The sequence below is a fragment of the Harpegnathos saltator genome, unplaced genomic scaffold (assembly GCF_003227715.2).
Source record: "Harpegnathos saltator strain DR-91 unplaced genomic scaffold, Hsal_v8.6 scaffold190, whole genome shotgun sequence".
Taxonomy (NCBI): domain Eukaryota; kingdom Metazoa; phylum Arthropoda; class Insecta; order Hymenoptera; family Formicidae; genus Harpegnathos; species Harpegnathos saltator.
Window position 1 is genome coordinate 138954 of NW_020229973.1, and position 19983 is coordinate 158936.

Sequence of the window (19983 nt, forward strand, 5' to 3'; positions counted from 1 at the left end):
CACCATTGTAACTAAAATAATATATATGTATAATATGTTTATAAAACGAAAATTGTATACTGCTTATTTCAATAAAATTTGCGAACCCTATTATACACACATACACACATCACAAAAAATATATATATTGAGTTGAATAATGATTAATTTCTTAGTTTTCAGATATAATGGAATAACTATATGTTATGTCATAATTTCATGAAATTATGTATGTGATATATTGAACTATTGGGTTCCTCACAAAGTGCTTGCGTTCATTAACATCATTGATTTATGTTAATTCTTTGTATAAAATTAAGTTTTGAAAATCACTGAAAAAACTGCAATGACTTTTTGAACAACTCAATATCATCTACCACCTCTCACATACATTGCTTCATGAAATTATAACATACAAGTATTGTTTAATTTTACCAAAAAAATACAAAATTACTTCCCAGATAGCATCGACTCTTCAGAGAATGTTCTTAGAACGTTCTTAAGATGTATGAATGTCCTTAGAATGTTCTTAAAACATCCTTTTAAGATTTGTGCTATATGGGTTATTACACGCTTAAAATATATATATATATATATTTATATGTAAGGCCTGTTCTTTTTCGCTGCGCTGCTGCACTGATGCAATAAGTTAGAATGAGAAATATATATTTGTTTCCCTCTAACTTATTGCATCAGTGCAGCAGTGCAATAAAAAAGAACAGGCCTTATATTTATATATATGTGTACTGGATTTAAATGTAGCGCGTATCCCCACTCTGTATCACGTGACCCATTTTAGTTCCACCAGTTCCGGTACATATCATGGTGGCGCTCCAAAGACCCTCGGTTTCTAAGAGGGGAGTTTTTACCCCCTGGTCCTCGCAGACGGACAAGGCAAGAGATGAGAAGAGATCCATGAGATCCTTTGTTGTGCAGACGGAGTGGGGTACATCGGAGTTGGAATCATGGGAAAGGGAAAGAGACGAGAGACCCTCTGTGGAGACGCAAACGGAGAGTTTTCCCTCTCCAGTTTTGGAGAGAGGAGTGGCGATCTCTGTCCCCCCCGAGAGGGAAGGGTTTGGGAGACGGTGGAGCACCGGAAAAAGAAAAGAAGGAAGGAGAGGGATCAGGCTGAAGCGGGTGCAGTACAGGTCGTGTCGGCTGTGCACCCGCCACAATCAAAGGAAGGGAACGCGGGGGAGAGGAGAGGAGGAGAGCAGAGCCCACCTCCAATCCACCCACCCGTGTTAGTAGGGGAAAGGAGTGGATAAGGGGGCGGATGGGGGGCACGAGGTCCTTTCAATTCCTCTCCACTCGTTGGGAAGGAAAAGTGGCCAAGGCTGCCCAGAACAGCGGCGATCACAATACGCTTGGCAGAAGGGGTCTCCTATGCAGAGGCTCTTCGTCGGGCGACGGATATGATTCCCCTCGGGGAAATGGATATCAGGAACCTAGACGTGGGGAAATGTGCCGACGGGGCGATTATCTTCCGGATCCCTGATCCTGACCCTGAGGGAAGAAAGGTTGAGTGGTTGACGGGAAAGTTAAGGGAGGTAGTACCGGAGGCGGTGATCAACCGTCCGGTCCAGAAGGGGGAGGTCCGCCTCGTTGGTTTTAACGAAGCGGCCTCCCCTGAGGAGGTTAAAACCGCCTGTTGGCGGTGTCACTCGACATCAAGAATGCCTTCAACACCCTGCCCTGGCCGGAGATTAGACGGGCCCTCGAACATCACGGGGTACCCGTCTAGCTCCGGCGGATCCTATCGGTCTATTTCGAGGACAGAGACCTCGCCTTCTACAAGGAGGGCGGGGTCCAAGGCGCACAATGAAACGCGGTGTTCCGCAGGGGTCGGTTCTCGGCCCCTTGCTATGGAACATCGCGTTCGACCGGGTGTTACGCACTCCGCTCCCCCCGGGTTGCCACGTCGTCTGTTACGCGGACGACACCTTGGTGGCGGCTGGGAGGAGGGCTGGGGGAAGCTCGCCTCCGCGCGGAAATGGCGGTGGCAATGGTGGTGAGTACCATCGCGAACTTGGTTCTCAAGGTGGCGGCCTAGAAGACTGAAGCTGTGTTCTTTCGCAACGGCAGTCGAAGGGCGCCGCCTGAGATACAGGTCCTGGTCGATGGCGTCCATATCCGCGTCGGGCCGACGATAAAGTATCTCGGCCTGACGTTGGACAGCCGGTGGGACTTTGGCCCGCATTTCAGGCAGCTGGCCCCCAGGGTGTGCAAGGTAGGTCTGGCCGTGGCCAGCCTCCTGCGCAACGTGGGTGGTCCGGACTGGAGGCCTCGCCGCCTGTACGTGAGTGCTGTTCTCTCTATCGCCTTGTACAGGGCGCCGATGTGGGCACCCCAGCTTCAGGCCTGCCGCGAAGATATACGCCGAATGCGGCGCTGAGGCCGCTGTCATCAGGGCGATCAGGGGGTTCAGCACAATATCGTACATGGCGCTGACCACCCTGGCCGGGTCCCCTCCCGTGGAGCTTCTCGTCGAGGAGAGGCGAGTCCTCTACTGGAGGATAAGAGAGATCCGCGAGGAGGGGGAGTTGTCGGCCGGAGACCTGCGGGCCCTGAAGTCCCAGGCCGTGGCCCGTATCCCGGAGACGTGGGGGGACATTTTGTCCCATGGGCCGTACCCATGGGGGTATGGGCGCGAGACGGCAGAGGCTGTCCGCCCCTGCCTGCCAGAGCTGGCGGGCAGGAGGGGATGTGGAATGACCTTCCATCTGGTGCAGGTGCTGACGGGCCAGGGTTGCTCCGGCAAGTACCTGCACCGGATAGGGAAGGAGCCCACCACCTAATGCCACCATTGCCCCGGGCTGATGGACACGGCGCTCCATACTCTGGCTGCATGTTCAGCCTGGAGGGGGGAGCGCCGTTTCCTGGCCGGGGCGATGGGTTGTGGGGAAGGGAACATCTCGCTTCCGCACATGGTACGGACCATCTGCAGGAGTGAGGAGGGATGGGAAGCGGCGGCCTCCTCCTGCAGGGACGTGATGTCTAAGAAGGAGGCTTCCGAGCGGGAGCGTCGATCGGTAACCCTGTGCAGAAGGCGCCGCGGCGGCCGACGTTCCCGGGGGTATAGGTAGCGGGCCTGAGGTGGCAGTTCCTCGGCCAAGGAAGAGGAGGGATCCCTGGATAGGAGGGGGATGCCCGTCAGAAGATCTCCAGACCGGTAAGATTGGGAGGTCTTCCGGCGGGATGAACGCGGTGTGGGTCCGATACCCTATTAAGGCAGCCCACAGATTAGTTAAAGCCAAAGGGCTTACGGTGGGATGGGCCAAGGCCTAGGTTAGGATCATAGGAGACCGCCCCAAGCAATGTTATAGGTGCTTCAATTTTGGGCAGTTGCCTGCCGAGCCGAAAGGCGAGGGGGCTGCTGCTTCAAGTGCGGGATGGTAGATCACATTTCACTAGATTGCACAGCGCAGCCGCGGTGCATTCCGTGCGAGGTGACAGGGAGAAATCCCCATCATAGGATGAGGGGGAAAGTGTGTGGGGCGGTTCCTTCGAGGGGGACCACACCCACATCAGGTGGGAAATCCCGGCGTCGTCGGCCCGGGACTTGAGCAGTGCATGGGACAAGCCCGCGGACAGCGTGTCAGGGGGGCCCAGACACCCTGATGACATTGCTCACAAAGAAATAAGGGATGAGCAAGAAGGAAAGGTAGGGTTGGGGGGAAAGGGGGAATACATCCTGCGCCCATATTTCAGGTAGGACCAGATAAAGGGAGTCCGGCCCCTCCCCCTGCACTGACTCCACTGGCCGAAAAGCCGATGGATCTTCTAGAGGAGATTCACTCAAAGGAGATGGAGATTGCCAACTCTCTCCTGGCGGAGGGTGTGGGATGAGTGGGTGGGGCTAAGTCCAGGAAGTGCTTTCCATTACTCTCCCACCCTAGGTTTAATGGGACTGCTGGTGGGCTGGGCTGATTCAAGGTCCCCCACCGGCGGATTATCGAGCGGGAAGGCGCCCTAAAGGCCCCTGGGAGCGGGGAGGATGGGCCGACCCCCTGAAAAGGGGACCATTTTCCTTCAGCGGTAGGGTGGGGAAATCCCTGACCCGGGGTGTAGCCCAGGCAGGGGATTGTATGATACCTCTATGTAGGGAGCCCCGGGAAGGGAAGATCGGCCTGAAAAGGCCGATTAGGTAGGGACCCCCTCGGTTCCTCACCGAGGGGGGGGTTTGTTTGGGTCCCTTCGTAAACCCCAACACACCTTTTTGATCCGGGGAGTCCGTGTTGATGTGGGGTCCACGATGAAATATCTTGGGCTCCACCTTGACAGCCACTGGAGCTTCCGAGTACATTTTGATAAGATGACAGACAGCCTAGGAAGGGAGGTGTCTAATTTTAGACGCCTTCTTCCCAACCTGGGCGGTCCTAATGATGGATGTCGTCGCTTTTATTTGTCGGTGGTGCAATCCATCGCGATGTATGGAACCCCTGTGTGGTATCAGCAATTGGCGGACAGTCGACGAGCACTGCAAAAGTATCATGCTGTGCAGCGCAGAGTGGCTGCCAACGCCGCGCGGGGGTATCGCACCATTGCATATGAGGCGGTGTGTATTGGCGGAGTCGTCTCTTTGGGAGTGGTTGCGGAGGCGCAAGCCAACACCTATTGGTGCAAGGCTGATCTCAGGGATCGTGGCATGCCACCGATAGATAGTGAGGTTGAAGGTCGGAGGCTCTAGGCCCAGCAGCATGTGCTTCAAAAGTGGAAGCTTCGTTTAGCTTTGGTTAGATGTGGAGCACGTGTTGTTGTGGCTGTTCGTCCAGTTATATCGGACTGGGTGAACAGATGTTATGGCGGACTTTCTTTCCGTCTGGTGCAGGTGCTCTCGGGGCATAGTTGTTTTGGGGTGTATCTGCACCGAATTTGTGGGAAGGGACCCACGCCAGGGTGTAGTTTTTGCGGAGATCTGGAGGACAGTGCGGTTGGGGTACAGGGCGGGGACTCCCAGTACTCCGACCAGCCCTGCGAACGTGGAGCGACTATCCGAGACGGTGGATCGGATAGTCGCACAGCAGCACCTAGGCGACGCCCCGTTTGGATGAAATGGTGGTCGAAGCGCAGGCCCTTTGGCCGGCTTCTTCCTTCTCATCCAGAGAGACGGGGAATGAGGGCTGGACGGAGAGCGGTGGTTGAAGAGGAGCTTCGGCTCGCTACCCTCTTCCCCCTACCTTTCGGGGAAAAGACGGAAGTCTATGCCTGGACTCGGGGCCTCGATAGCAGTTACGTAGGCTCCAGGGCCCCGAGGCAAGTCCCTTCGCAGCGCCACCTGGGGTGGTTTTAGCCGGTAGGAGTCCGGCATATCCCTGGCCCTTCCCCGAAGGTCAGGGTATCCATGATGGATTCCTCCTCGTAAAAAGAAAAAAAAGCTTGAAGGTCCCAATGATGTACAGAGCTGTAGCGGCGGGGGTTTCAGCTCCTGGTAGGTTCTGCCATGCCGGAGTGGTCTTTACGGAGGGACTGAACTAAGAATGAGCGCGGGCGGTGTGGGCCTAGGTAAGAAGTGGGGCAACCATTCATCGAAGCCCGCACATATACGCCCTACTGACAGGTCTCTCCTAGGAGTTTTAGTAGGTGCAAGTCCCACATAACCCCGGCCCTCCCCAGGACCGGGGTACCCATAAGGGATTTCTCCTGGGTGATAAAAAAAGGGACTGTACTAAGAGTGCCCGACCAGGCTGGATGATCAGTCTGGTCCGTGACCGGACTGGTCATAGAGCAAGTGGAGGGAGATTACAACCCCTGGAGGCATTACACCGGTGTTCCGGCAGCCGAAGGGGGTGACCTCCTTTCCACTTGCTCCAGGAAGGGAACATCTTTCTCCGAGGCATTGCACGCCGGTGCTCCGGCAGCCGAAGAGAGAGGACTCCTTGCCCCCAGCCCTAGCTGGGGGAAGGACGTACCCACTCCCAGGGCTCCATACCGTGAGGGGTGGCTCACGGTCTCTGGGAGGTGGAGGCGGCTCCGGGCCGCCCGGACATTTCCGAGGTCGGGGCCGAGGCACCCTACCGCGTCCTAAGAGGTCCCACCCTTGAAGGCATTGCACGCCGGTGCTCCGACAGCCGAAAAAGGGAGGACCTCTTTCCCTCATCCATCGCGGTCATGGCCGGGCGGATGGAGGATCCCACACCCGGGTCTACATACCATGGGGGCTGACTCCCTCATGGTACCCGGGGGGTGGAGGGGTGCTTCGAGCTGCTCAGACTTAGTCCGAGGTCGTAGTCGAGGCACCCTCGGGCGAAGAGGGGACAGGAACCCACCTTCGGAGGCATTGCACGCCGGTGCTCCGGCAATCGAAGAAAGTGGACCTTCCCGCTTTCCCTCAACCACTCGGCCTCGGTCGAACGGGAAGATGAACCCACACCCAGGTCTGCACACCGCGGGGACTAAACCCCTCGCGATACCTGGGGGGTGAAGGGGTGCTCTGGGCCGCTAGGACGTATTCCGAGGCGGGTTCGGGGCACCCTTATGCGCCATCTAGAGGATCCCACATCTGGAGGCATTGCACGCCGGTACTCCGGCAGCTGAAGGGAGCGGACCTCTCCCTCATCCGTCCCGGTCACGGCCGGGCGGAGGAAGGAACCCACACCCGGGTCTGCACACCATGAGGGCTTGGAACACTTCATGATATCCGGGGGGTGGAGGGGTGTTCCGGGCCGCTCGGACGTATTCCGAGGTCGGGGCCGGAAATCCTGTGTGCTGTGCCCGAGGCAATGCTATTGCATGACCCTAAAGCGGGCCCTCGGGCGGCGCGAGCACGCTGGCTGCCATGGGGGAGGCGTTCCTGGTGGGGTGCGACACCGGTAAAATACCTCCTTCCATGGGGCCCCCCACGTGGCGGCGCTCCGTACGGTGCCCGTATTGTCGGAGATACGGTACCCCCGAAAGCGGTCTGGCCACAAGAAATGGTGGTCAGGGCACGTGTAGGGGGCGGGAGGCCTGTGCCGAGGATAATTATTCCGCCGGCCCGCGCCATATGTCGCTCCTCTGGGGGAACTTGGAAGCTCCCCCCTTTACGGTGGGGATGCACGCCCGGGCGACGGAGCCGTACGGAGTCGTGGGTTCAAAAACGAAAATGACTAATCAACTTACAAGAACCACTCTCAACGGAAAAACAATAAAAACATTTATGGGGCTGACAATAATGTAACGGACCTGGCAATGGAGTGCTACAGGGCAGAACCGGGAACCTCCACTGGTTCTAAGGAGGGAACGGTAGTAGAGGAATCTACCACAGTAAGGCGCTTCAGCAGACGCAACGTGGTGAGGAGAGGAGGGCACCGAAGCTCCTCGCTGGAGACACCGGAGGAGAGGGAACTGAGAAGGACGCGATCCGAAGCCCACAGGAATGCTTCGAGGAAGGAGGCACCCTTCAGAGGCCGCTTCAGATCAAGGACGCCACTGAGGGAGGAGGTAACGACCTCACTAAGCACGTCTTCGCCGGAAAGGCTCCTAAGTGGGAACGAGGAGGAAGCCAAGGGGACGAAGAAAGAGCCGAAATCCAAATGGTCCATACCAGTCAAACCGAAAGGTGAAGTGGACATAGAAAAATTCAAGGAGAAGGCTCTGAGACCCCGTGGTAGACCAACTACCATCGGGGAATACGAAAAGGAAAAGGCATTCCTAGCTTTGAGATAGGAAGTGAAGGAACAGATAAGGGAGGAAAATTTACTCAAGAACTTGGAAAACCCTACGGAAATGTTGAAAGGCCTGAGTTTAAACAGGAAGTATAGGGAGGAGCTCAGGATACAGGAGGAAATCTTAGAGAACACACCATCAAGAGACCTGACAGCTGCAATGTTAGACGCAACCAAGAGGGTGTTGGGAATAGCCGTAAGGTAAAAAAATCTCAAAGGAACCTACATGAAGGTCCTGAGAGAGAGGCGTCAGCGGTTATGACCGCAGGACCTACCCTAGCAGGAAGAAGGATGGTGGCAGGTCAGCGGGAGTGCAGCAAAGTCCTCGAAGATGTGAGAGGAGAAAGTCGGAGACTGAGAAACTCCCACGAAGAACTCAGGAAGGAGATAGAGACGTTAAAGAAGGAGCAAAAAGCAAAAAGAGGCCGCAGTCCCGACATTTACACCTCCCACGATGTACGTAAGCGATGAGGAGATGGAAAGGGCGAGAAATAAAAGGAGGAAGGCAATACAACCGGCCAATGAAAGTGATGATGAGGAAGACATGCCGGTTGGAGCCATAGAAGTACAAAAGAACTTCATAAAGATCAGTCAGGAAGAACTCCACCCGATAGGAAGGAAAGGAACCCAAAAACCCGGGAGAACATCAGACCAGGTCCAAAGGTGGTCGCTAATGTCCCTCTCAACACAAGGGTAAGAGTGGAGAGGGAGAGGGAGAAAGAGGAAAGAGACACTCAGGAAACCCTTGAGGAAAGTGGTAAAGCTGGTCTTCCAGGCCATGGACGGGTGGCATAAGAAAAACGGCTCCGGACCAACTACGGAGCTTGCAAAGGAACAACCCCTTCCCCAAAGGCAAGTGAGGGAGAAAAAAAGGGGGGAAAGCTCGCGGTTGATAACAGGCAGCAACAAAACAGTGAACAACTACTGCAAAAACTACCGAAACAACAAAAGCCCCCTTTAAGGACAAGCAGGAAATCCCAACACCGGGTACAGAGAAGGAGAGTAGTCCGCAGCAAGTGATACCCTGGGCCAAAGTGGTGGGCAGAAAGGAGATAAGGAGGCTTAGGAAGGAAGAGGAAAAAAATGTCACCAGACCCCAACAAACATCGGAGCAGCAAAGGAAGGATAACAACGCGCAGAGGGCCCAGGGGAAAAAGAAATCAAAGAGAAGGGTGCCTCGTACTGCAGCAGTGACGATCACAGCACAGGAGGGGGAGTGTAAAGAAATACTCAAAGAAGCGAAGGCTATAATTAACATAAACAACCTGGGGATTGAAAAGCTAAATACCAGACAGGGAATCACTGGTGCATTGATATTGGAAATCCCCGGGGAAAATAGAAAGGAGCAGGTAAACGTACTGGCTGATAAGTTGAGAGACTTGCTGAAAGACAGAGCAAGGATTAGCCGTCCCAAAAAAATGGGGGAGATACAGTTGAGGGGCCTGGAGATCGCCACTGTGGAGGAGGAGGCAGCGATATCATAGCTAAGGAAGGTGAGTGTGACTCGAAAGAAATTAAAACAGGCAAAATAAAGGCCACACCCATAGGGGCTGGGACATTATGGATCCAGTGCCCATTACCAGCAGCGAAAAAGGTTGCGACGAAGGGCAAACTTATGATAGGTTGATTACAGATGAGGGCAGAGCTGCTGAAAGCCAGACACCTACAATGCTATAGGTATTTAGAAAGGGGCCATGTCCAGCAGCTCTGCACCAATGATGTAGACCGCAATGTCAACTGCTACAAGTGCGAAGAAGAAGGGCACAAGGCACGGGAGTGCAATACCCGGGCCAAGTGCCAAATATCTGCGGCGGCAAAATACCGTCAGGGGGAGGCCAGTTTGCCACCCCCGAGACATAAAAAAAAAGGGCGGGGTACTCCCGTGGGAAGGGAGCGGTCCACTGAGGGCAGAGCCACAGCCCAAGGTCCCGTCAAAGAAAAGGAGAAGGAGAAGACTCTTCCTCCACTCCATCCACTGCCACTCCCTCCTCTCTAACGCACGGGGAAAGGGGGAAGACATGGACGTAGAGAGAAAGGGGGAAAAGAGGACGCATCCCAGGGACGAAAGCAATAGTGACGGTAAGGGAAAGGAAGAACTAGGTGAAAAAGTCGTAGTAGTAGAAGAATCAATAATGGCTACCCGGCTCCTCCAAGCAAACCTGCACGGCGCCCGTCAAGCTCAACACCTATTTGAGCACACACTGGCTGAGCACCGTGCAGATTTGGGAATAGTGTCGGAGCCCTACTAAGTCCCCGACAACCATTCTAGATGGTTCGGGGTAACCAGGGCTCCGCCGCAATCGTATGGAGGACAACAGACAACTCCCCCCCTGCCAAACTGTTAGACAGGGGGAACGAATACGATAGTGGTCGGGGTGTACTTCCCCCCAGAAAAAAGCCTGAACCTGCAGAGATTTAGGTCCAGGCTCGACGAAATCGGGAGGAGAGTTAGGCCGCTCCTCCCGGAGCCTGTCATCATCGCCGGTGACTTCAAAGCCAAGTCGGCGTTGTGGGGGTACCGGCGGGGTGACAGGCGGAGGGAGAAAATAAAAGACTGAGCCGCGGACTTGGGTCTGTACCTGCTCAGTGTCGGGGATGAGCCGACATTCATCGGGCCGCAGGGGGAGTCGTTTATAGACTTTACGTGAGCCTCCCCTGCGGCCATTGGGTGGGTGCGGAGTTGGAGGGTGGCGGAGGAGATCGAATCTCTGTTGGACCATCTCTATATTGAGATGGAACTCTCCGTCACCCCGGTCTGCGACCTGTCCAAGCGGATGAACCCCGACCAGCCAAATGGGTAATCGGCAAACTGGACAGGTAGGCCCTTGAGGTCTCCCTTACTGCTGCCACCTGGCCTTCACGGGAAAAGGGGCAGGACCTGGATTCAGCAGTGGCTGAAATAATGGAAATTATCACTAAGGCATGCAACGCCGCAATGCCCAAATCCAGGTCCTGCCCCAGTAGGTCCGCCTGGTGGTGGAGCGAGGAGATAGCGGATCTTCGACGCACATCGCTCCACCTCAAGCGGGCCTACAGGCGAATTCGCAACAACGAAGAGTCGAGCCCCGAGGTCATACTGGCCGCCCGACACGAGTACAGGAGGGCATCCGATGCCCTCCATGCTGCAATAGGGGCGGCCCAGGGGAAAGGATGGGACAACCTCCTAGGGTTGGGTGCGGATCCGTGGGGGCGCCCATAAAAGATAGTTATGAAAAAGTTAAAACCATGGGCGCCCCCTCTGACGGAGATGCTTGACCCCCGGTTCATAATAAAGGTCATGGGGACCATATTCCCCGTCCGAGACAGGGACCCCATAGGCCCTTACAAACCCCCCCCCCAACAACAGGGGAGAACCAGGGATCACAGAGGAGGTGGCCGGGGCTGTCAAGAAAGTTAAAAGGGGCAAGGTCCCAGGACATGACGGTATCCCCGGCCGTGTCCTCACCCTGGACTCGGTGCAAATAAGGGACAGGCTGGTAGGGATATTCTCCTCAGCCTTTCGGGAGGGCGATTTCCCCAGTCTGGGGGAGGGCCAACGTGGTCCTCCTCCGTAAACCGGGTAAGCCGGAGGACTCCCTCTCCGCGTACAGGCCCATATGCCTCCTGGATGAGGCGGGCAAACTCTTTGAGCGTATCATCGCTGCCCGCCTCGTGGATCATATGGTCCGGGTAGGTCCGCAACTGGATGACAGCCAATATGGTTTCCAAGAGGGACGGTCGACAATCGACGCGATTCAGCGTCTTAGGTCCCTCTCGGAGGCCATCGTGAGGAGGAACAGGGTAGCGGTGGCGGTATCCCTTGACATCGCCAACGCATGCAAAACCCTGCCCTGGGTTAGAGTGGTCCAAGCCATGAAGGAGTACTTTGGTTTTCCACCTTACCTAGTGACTGTCATCCAAGACTCCTTCCGGAGTCGACGTCTGTGCTACAAGGACGCCGACGCCGTACGCGAGAAGGGGATGTCGTGCGGGGTTCTACAGGGGTCCGTTTTGGCCCTCCTCCTGAGGAACTTCGGCTACGACACAGTTCTCCGCACCGGGCTCCCCCCGGTTGCAGTATGATCTGCTACGTAGACGATAGACTTCTCGTAGCCAGGGGGAGGACTGAGGGGGCGCAATACGAGCGGCGAACCAAGCGGTGGCCTGCGTCGTGCGCTCCATACGCCAGCTGGGTCTGGTGATGGCCGAGAGGAAAACGGAGTCAATCTTCTTTCACAAGAAGGGAACTCGACCACCCCAAGCCCATTTGAGGGTCGGGAACGTCAGAGTCCCCACTGAGGCCCAGATGAAGTATCTGGGCCTCAGTGGACCTTACCTTGGACGGCACCTAGTGCTTTAAACAGCATTTCCAACGCCTGGTCCCCCGGCTAAGAGTAGTATCATCTGCTCTTGGGCGATTAATGCCCAATGCTGGAGGACCAAACAGGAAGGCGTGCCTGCTGCATGCAGGAATATTGAAATAGGTGCCCCTATATAGGGCGCCGGTGTGGGCGGAGGCCCTGGCCACCAGCCGACTGCTACAAGCCTTTCTATGAACAGCGCAGAGGATGCTGGCGGTCAGGGTTATCCGCCGATACCGAACAATCTCGCATGCAGCGGCGATGTTCCTGGCGGGTATGCCCCCTATGGAGCTCCTCGCCCTGATGTACAGGACAATGTATAAATGCAGGGGGGCGCTCCGTCTAAATATGGAGGCAGATGAGGCGCTCGCCGGGGCCATAAGGCGTGTAAGACACCAGACTCGACTGGTCCTCCTTCAACGTTGGTCAGGACGCCTGGAAGTTTCGAGGTATGAGAGGAGGACCGTCAAGGCCGCCCAGCCCTGTCTATCCGAATGGATAGACAGCGCACACGGGGATCTGACGTTCCGGATAACACAGGTACTCATCGGGCATGACTGCTTCGGTGAGTACCTGTGTTGAATACAAAAGCAGCGCACAACGCAATGTCACCACTGCGGACATGATTGCGACTCCGCGCAGCATACGCTGAAAGAATGACTGGCATGGGCAGCGGAGCGCGGAGTCGCAATCAATGAGCTGGGACAGGATCTCCCGCTCCCAGCAGTGGTCAATGCCATCGTCGGGAGTGAGAAAAAATGGGAAGCTTTTGCCACTTTTTTCGAGGCGATTATGACGCAAATGGAGGAGGCCGAACGCCTGCGAGAGGCGGAGCAGGGGCGTGGGAGAGTCCAGGCGAGAGAGCGCCGTCGTCGTCGCCGTTGCCAGCGACATGAGTCGGAAAGCAACGGCGGTGGCGGCGGCGGCTCCTCAAAGGAAGAGGGGATGGTGAGGGCGATTATGACCCCGTTACTCCCCTCCAACTGCACCACAACGTAAGGAGGGAACAAGGGTAGGAGTTACCGCGGTACCCCGAAGCCCAGCGGGAAGTCGCGGTGCCTCGAGAGGAGGAGCAAATAGGAGGGGGGATGGCTTTCCTACCCACTCCCAACTTCCGGTGTCAACGGCAACGGGGATAACAAGGCAGGGGACCGCATACCTGTCCCCTAGCGATCCACCGGCCCCCAGAAGGGGGCTAGGAGACAAAAGGGGGGAGTGCAAGAAGACGCATCGTCTTCTTCGTAAATGCCCCCAGCCTGTAGGACCCTCATGCACCGCATGGGAGTCAGTTAAAGAGGGGGTCCAGTGTAAGACCCTCCTGCCTGCTTCAGGTGAGAGTTGCCCGGCAGTTAGGGGACCAGATTTTTCCCTCCGCAGCGCCGGGCCGGAGGGTGGGGCTCCGGGCGGAGACTCCCGTGGCCCCAACCAGCCCTCCACAAGTAGGGACGACCAGGTGGCGGTGGCCTACCTAGTCGCACAATACCTTGGGCGGCGCCCCGCCTGGCTGGGAACGGCGATCGAAGCGTGCCCCTTGGCCGGCTCCCCCTTTCCCAACCACACGGGCGGAGCGTGAGGGGAGCAAGGGGAGCGGAGGTTGAAGATGAGCTTCGGCTCGCTTCGCCTCTCCCCTGGGGGAGCGGAGGTGGAAGATGAGCTTCCGCTCGCTTCCCCCTCCCCCGGCACCTCTCGAGGGAAAGGCGACGACATGATGCCGTCTGGACTCGGGGCCCCGATTGCAGTTACGCGGCTGCGGAGCCCCGAGTACAGTCCCTTCGCAGCGCTACCCGGGGAGGTTTTAGCCGGTAGGAGTCCGGCATAACCCCTACCCTTCCCCCAGGGTGGGGGTATCCATGGGATGATGGATTTCCTCCTCGTCACAAAAGAAAAAGAAGTAAAATGGTAGTTCTCCCCTGTGGGCGCTACCTTGACGTGGTGAGGGAACTTGAAGGTCCCAATGACGTACAGAGCTGTACCGGCGGGGGTTTCGGCCCCACTTCTGCGACGGTCGCCACCTTGTCGTTGTGCAGAAGCTTGATGGCCACTATAATTCAAGGTGATGGACACGACTTGGAATCTTAGGATTCCAAGTTCGAGGGTGAACCGAGGAGAGTGGCTACTAAGAGCGATCAGCTCATCCCTTTTCTAGGAAGGGGATGGGAAACGGGCGATCGGGCTTGTCAGTCTGTAGCCAGACATCGAAAGAGGGGACGGAAAACCCATTGGAAAAATTCGGGCATCAGGCTCGTTAGTCTTGGAGGTTGCCAGACAATCCGACGAGGGGAAGGACACGCACTGGAAAAACCCGGGCTAGTGGGCTCGTTAGCCTCACGGCAACCTATTCCGGAGAGGAAACTCCGGTATCAAACCCGGGCGAGGGCTCGAGAGCTTGACTTCGTGGGCAAGCAACCGATGTGAAGGGGAGGAAGAACCTCAATACAAAACCCGGGTATAGGGCTCGTTAGTCTGGGAGGTTGCCAGACAATCCTACGATGGGACGGAAAACTCACTGTAAAAACCCGGGTTAGTGGGCTCGTTAGCATTGAGAAACCTATTCCGGAGATTGGAAACTCCGTTAACAAACCCAGGCAAGGGCTCGAGGGCTTAACTTCGTGGGCAAGCAACCTATTATTAGGGGAGGAAGAACCCCAATATCAAACCCAGGAGTGCGGCTCGTTAGCCTGAGGGCACCCGCATCGGAGAGAAAAGTCCGCACAATCTGGGCGTTCGGACTCGTGAATCTGGCAGTCCAGGCACCTGAACTAGCGGGAAGAAAAAACCCTGACTAATAAACCCAGGCGATCGGGCTCGTTAGGCCAGCGGTGGCAGTCAACCGAACCAGAGGAAGGAAAACCCAATGCAAAAACCCGGGCGTGTGGGCTCGTTAGCCCTCGGGCAACCCCAACAGGGAGAAAAAACTGACAAAAACCTCGGGCACCTCAGGTTCCTGGGGGCGGCGTTTAGTCGGCAACGGGGAGCAAGCGCTGTTGCGTACCCCCTGATCCGTTAGGCCAATGTCCTTAGGAGCTAGGAGGACCTTCGGGTATCGGGGGACGGCGGATAGTCGGCAACGGGGAGCAAGCACTGTAATGCACCCCCTGATCCGTCAGGCCAAAGTCCTTCGATGTTTGGGAAGCTCGCTCGATGGGGGAGTCTGGAGTGCCTACAGGGTGACGGGGTGAGCTCCACAAGGGTGTAGAATGGCATAGTCATCCAGTATGAATGTGTGTGGGGGGTGGGGAATCCGGAGAGGGCAGGTGACGGCATGGTATCCTCGAAGGGATGGAGCTGAGGCGAAGGCGGACGGGGCCGTCCCGCAGCAGTACCGGAGAGGATACATACACCGAACGAATCAGCCTATACAACCTCTGAAAAAGGGTTTTTCTGGATGCCGGGTGGGCATTCCTTGAGGAAACTTGGGGGATGCACTCATCGGTGTCCCAGCCTCACCTTTACGAGGGTGGCCGTTTGATCCGCGGACTGGCGGGGCTGTGATGTGGGGAGTGGAGCCGGTCCGCTGCCCACGGCCCGATTGGCCGTGGTGGTAACCCTCATTCCGCAGTCCTGCATGGTCCGTAGATAAACTGGTATGCCTTCGGGCATTAACAATGAAGCGATTGGGTTCGGGTTGGACAAGATCCAGCCCTCAAACAACTGTAATCGCAGCACCCGGCAGTCGGCAACTCTGGGTCAACACACTCGGTGATCCTGTCGGAGTGTAGGAGCACCCCTGGTGCGCAGAGGCTGGAGTGACCGAAGGCCACTGTGCATAGGGTCCTTTTATCACAGTATTGCCATGAGTTTGTGTCGTCAGACGAATTGGCTCCTATGTGGCGAGCACCTCAGGGTGTTGGTCGCACTCAGCAACACCGGTCGCGCTGGATTTGGCAGGGTCGGGGTGCGGTGCGCGTTCCGAATCTACTTCACGAGTCAAGTCAAGTGATCAACGAAAGAGGCATCGCCTCGCCCGTCACTTGTAATATATTTATAACCCATGACGAAATGTCGTGAGATACACGAAATATGATTTCCCGACGTGGCTGGTCGCAATGTTGAACTAGCGTCAAGAAATACTTGAAATGCACGAAACAATGGTACACAAGCGAAGAGGTGTCAGAAAGAATACACGGGTAGCCAAATGCCTCGTCATTTGATCAGTGACGCAAAAGGGGTAAACTAGATTTATACCCATCATCCCATCTAGAAGAAGAGTAAACTTCGAACAATTGAACGACCAATGGCATAAGTTGCAAAACAATGGCTCAAATTGGAAAAAACATGGCAAAACGAAACAATCGCTTAAATATGATGGCTCAAGTGCAATTGCTCACACTTCACAATTGAAGATGTTATAAGGAAATCGCAAAACTAAGCTATAGCATCCAAGGAAGAAAGATAGGAAGACGGGGTCTGGTCTGCAAGAGCTTGCCTGCTCGTAGCCGGACACCCTACCAGTTGTCTCTAGGCATGCATATACACAGAAGAGGGAATGACAGTCATAGGCTTGAAGAATTATGGTGGACCCTAACGAAGGGACCGTTACCCACACCTTTCTCGGAAAGCCGCAGCCAGCTTCTGTGTGTGCGTAAGAGATAACTGAATGGCGCGAGAGCCAAGGAAGCGGAGGGGTAACCCGAGAACTAGCTCGAGCGCCATGGGAAGTTACGTTCCACAATGACTTTTCCCACTCAGGTATTTAACGGTATCTGCCTTCCATACGAAATTCGTATATAATATCAAATATATCTAATATGTATGAGCAATACATTCCTATCAAAGAGCCTCGTAAGAATTGAAAAGCAACACGCCGCAAATGGACTTACAAAATAAACTCTGACTCTGAATCAAAGGCATGCTACCCAAAGATATTCGAACGAGCTTGCAGGGAGTCATCACACGAATGATGGTCTCCACGGCAAGCGAAAGTCTACATTCAGGATGAATAACTGAGCAGGAGATGATATGTCTGACCTCGAAGTATACAGCAAAAAACATGGCAATAAACTACGGAGCATGTATACACTGACGTCCTAGGGCAAAGCACAAGTACGTTGATTGTAACCTAATGCACCAAATGGAGATAAGAGCTGAGATCTCCAAGTGTACAATACGTGTGCATCGAACGAAGTCCAAAAAGACGAAAATCCCACATGGCAGGGGCTGTCAGATTGAGAAAGTAAAATGCCCCAAGACACGATGAGCAGTCAAGCGTCCAAAATAGCAAACGATGCTGTGGACGTCAGAAAACTCACCAAAAGCAGAGAAGCGAATCTGGAGACGATCGGTTTCGGCTGGCGTCCTACGGACCGCTATTACCATGCGTGGCATGGAATGGGGCAACCTGGGCATAGTCCTGGGGCCCCAAGTCACATTAAGGACTCTGCCATACGTGCGGTACTCGTACGAGTGATAAACTGACGCCCAACGCAGCAAACAACTAGAAGCTATAATTGGAAGACAGCGGAGCGTGTTCAAACAGAGACGCGAATCTGGGGAAGATCGGTTTCGGCTGGCGTCCTACGGACCGCTATTGCCATACGTGACATGGAATGGAGCGACCTGGGCATTGCCCCGGGGCCCCACGTCACGTTATGGACTCTGCCAGGTGTACCGTGACATCCATGGGACTCAGTCGAGAACTCCCCTACAGCCAAACAAGGAGATCGTTAGAGACACTGCCTAGGTAAACGAAGGTAGGCTCACGCACTGTTGAAACAAGAGTCGCGAAGCGAAACCCAAGTCTTCCCATTGCGATGCAACGAACCTGATTGTCTCGGCCTGGAAAACCGAACACACATGAGTAGCGACTGGAGAAAGACGAACGATCGAGACAGAAAAGTACCAAAATCGAACAGGCAAACAGCTTTGTAGACCGCTCTAGGTACAATGTTGGGGCCGGGTAAATCCTGATATTCGTAATTTGAACTTGTCCCAATGCTAACGTTCGGATCGCGCTGATTGCTGAATGACTGTGGGGACGGTAAACATGCACAGTCGCTAGCAGCCCCCCGGGAAGACTACGGTCGATCCGTGGTCGGACGACATTCTCAAGCTACGGTGAAGGAAACGCGCCTAGGGCTGAATGGCTGTGGAGATGATAAAAATCACAATCTAAAGCGCTCCCCTAGAGGTACCTGTCGACCCCTCTGCGGTACCCCAGACTTGATGGCGCAATGGTGGCTCTGCGTTAACAACTCCGCAAGAGAAAAACCTGTAGCCTCATGCCTTGACGACCGACAAGCTAACATGCACAAAGGAATCCATTTATCCCAGTCTCTTTGATTTTCTGCCACGAATTTTGACAGATAATTCAAAACTGTCTGATGCTGGCGTTCAACCTGACCATCGGACTGGGGATGTAAGGCAGTTGTTCTAATCTTCTTAATTCCCAACAAACGAACAATTTCCTGAAAGACTTTCGATTCGAAATTTCTCCCCTGATCAGTATGCAATTCGCATGGCACGCCATACCAAGAAACTATTTCATAAACAAAAACTTCCGCCATCGTCTTAGCCCCACTATTTTTTAACGGAAAAGCCTCGACCCATTTCGTAAAACAGTCTACTATTACCAGGAGAGAACGATTCCCTGAAGACGAATATGGAATAGGACCCAAAATGTCCATCTGAATTCTTTCAAATGGAGCACCGACATTGTAAATTTGCAACGGAGATTTACCCTTCCAGAGGGACCCTTTCTTGCATTACAAATATTACAACTCCGACACCAATTTTCCACATCTTGCTTACACGAAGCCCAATAAAAACGTTTACGAATTTTATCCAGAGTTTTATTGATCCCGAAATGATCTCCTGTAGGCGTGTCGTGAGCAGCTCTCAAAATTTGTTCTACCCGACTACGAGGAATTATAATCTGATCAATAACGAGTTTAGTATTTGGAGATTCCCACCTCTTATAAAGAACCCTATCTTTTATCAAAAGAGCATACCAATAGGAAAAATAAACCCTGGCCGAAGATTCAATACTGACCAAGTCCTCACGAAGTGGAATTTCTCCTTTTTCTTTAGCACGCAAAAGTACAGAGACCACTGAATCCTCAAATTGTTCCTTACGCCACTCCAGAACATCTTCCTCCAAAACTATTCGAGCTATTAAGCCTTCCTCACTGGATTCCTTTCTAGCTTCCACCTTATCACAATATTGCAGCCATTTCGAGAACATGGCCGTCTAGATAACCCATCTGCATTTTGATGCAATATTCCCTTTCGATACACTATCCGAAAATCATACTGCTGCAATCTCTCAAACCTTCGAGCTAGTTGTCCTTCCAATTCCCTAAAAGAAGTCAACCAATGTAAAGAATTATGATTAATCCTAACCAAAAAATTCCTAATGTATAAATAATGATGGAAAGACTTTATAGAATTAACTATTGCTAATAACTCCCGACAGGTCACACAATTTCGTTCCGATTTATTTAAAACCTGACTAAAATATGCAATAACCCTTTCAACCCCATCTTGATTTTGTGATAAAACTGCTCCTATCCCGTGATTAGAAGCATTTGTATCCAAAATAAACTCTCCCGTTTCAGAAGGGAAACTGAGCACCGGAGAAGAAATTAGAACCTGCTTAAGACCATCAAAAACTTCTTGACTTGACTTTGTCCAAATAAGTTTTTCCTGACTTTCAGTCAATTTATAAAGAGGCTTTACTAATGTTGAAAATGCCTTAATAAATTTCCGATAATAAGAACAGAATCCCAAAAAACTCCGAACTTGCTTCTTGCTCTGGGGAATCGACCAGTCTTTTACCGCAGAAATCTTTTCAGGATCTGTAGTCAATCCTTCCTCAGAAATAATGTGACCCAAATACCTAACTTTTTTACAAAAGAAAGAACAATCTTTAGGATTAATTTCCAAATTAACCTTACTTAAACAAATAAATACCTCTCGTAAGTTTTTCAACATTTCTTCAAAAGTTTTGCCAAAAATAATAACATCGTCTAGATAAACCAAACAAATTTTATGAAGCACCTCCCGAAGAACCTTTTCCA

The 19983-nt window shown here is 53.7% G+C and overlaps 2 protein-coding genes across 2 annotated transcripts; both read left to right on the forward strand.

Moving 5' to 3' along the window:
• Window positions 1–801: 801 nt before the first annotated feature.
• Window positions 802–2780, forward strand: LOC112588333 (uncharacterized). The gene is made up of 2 exons (XM_025297863.1): window positions 802–925; window positions 2314–2780. The coding sequence occupies exons 1-2, from the start codon at window positions 802–804 to the stop codon at window positions 2778–2780; spliced, it is 591 nt and encodes a 196-aa protein (XP_025153648.1).
• An 8508-nt stretch (window positions 2781–11288) lies between these two features.
• On the forward strand, window positions 11289–15908 carry LOC105181351 (uncharacterized). Its single transcript, XM_011138059.2, has 5 exons — window positions 11289–11684; window positions 11797–11958; window positions 12106–12242; window positions 12298–12533; window positions 15688–15908. Exons 1-5 carry the CDS (start codon window positions 11289–11291, stop codon window positions 15906–15908), a joined length of 1152 nt encoding a protein of 383 aa, XP_011136361.2.
• The last annotated feature ends 4075 nt before the right edge of the window (window positions 15909–19983 follow it).

Bases quoted from the DNA above. Each gene is read 5' to 3' on its own strand.
- LOC112588333 (XM_025297863.1), top strand. From the start codon at position 802: ATGGTGGCGCTCCAAAGACCCTCGGTTTCTAAGAGGGGAGTTTTTACC. The intron at 926-2,313 runs GTACATCGGAGT...CGCCTTGTACAG, and splicing joins TGTTGTGCAGACGGAGTGGG to GGCGCCGATGTGGGCACCCC.
- LOC105181351 (XM_011138059.2), top strand. From the start codon at position 11,289: ATGGTCCGGGTAGGTCCGCAACTGGATGACAGCCAATATGGTTTCCAA. The intron at 11,685-11,796 runs GTATGATCTGCT...TCCATACGCCAG, and splicing joins CCGGGCTCCCCCCGGTTGCA to CTGGGTCTGGTGATGGCCGA. The intron at 12,534-15,687 runs GTGAGTACCTGT...GTCGGAGTGTAG, and splicing joins CATCGGGCATGACTGCTTCG to GAGCACCCCTGGTGCGCAGA.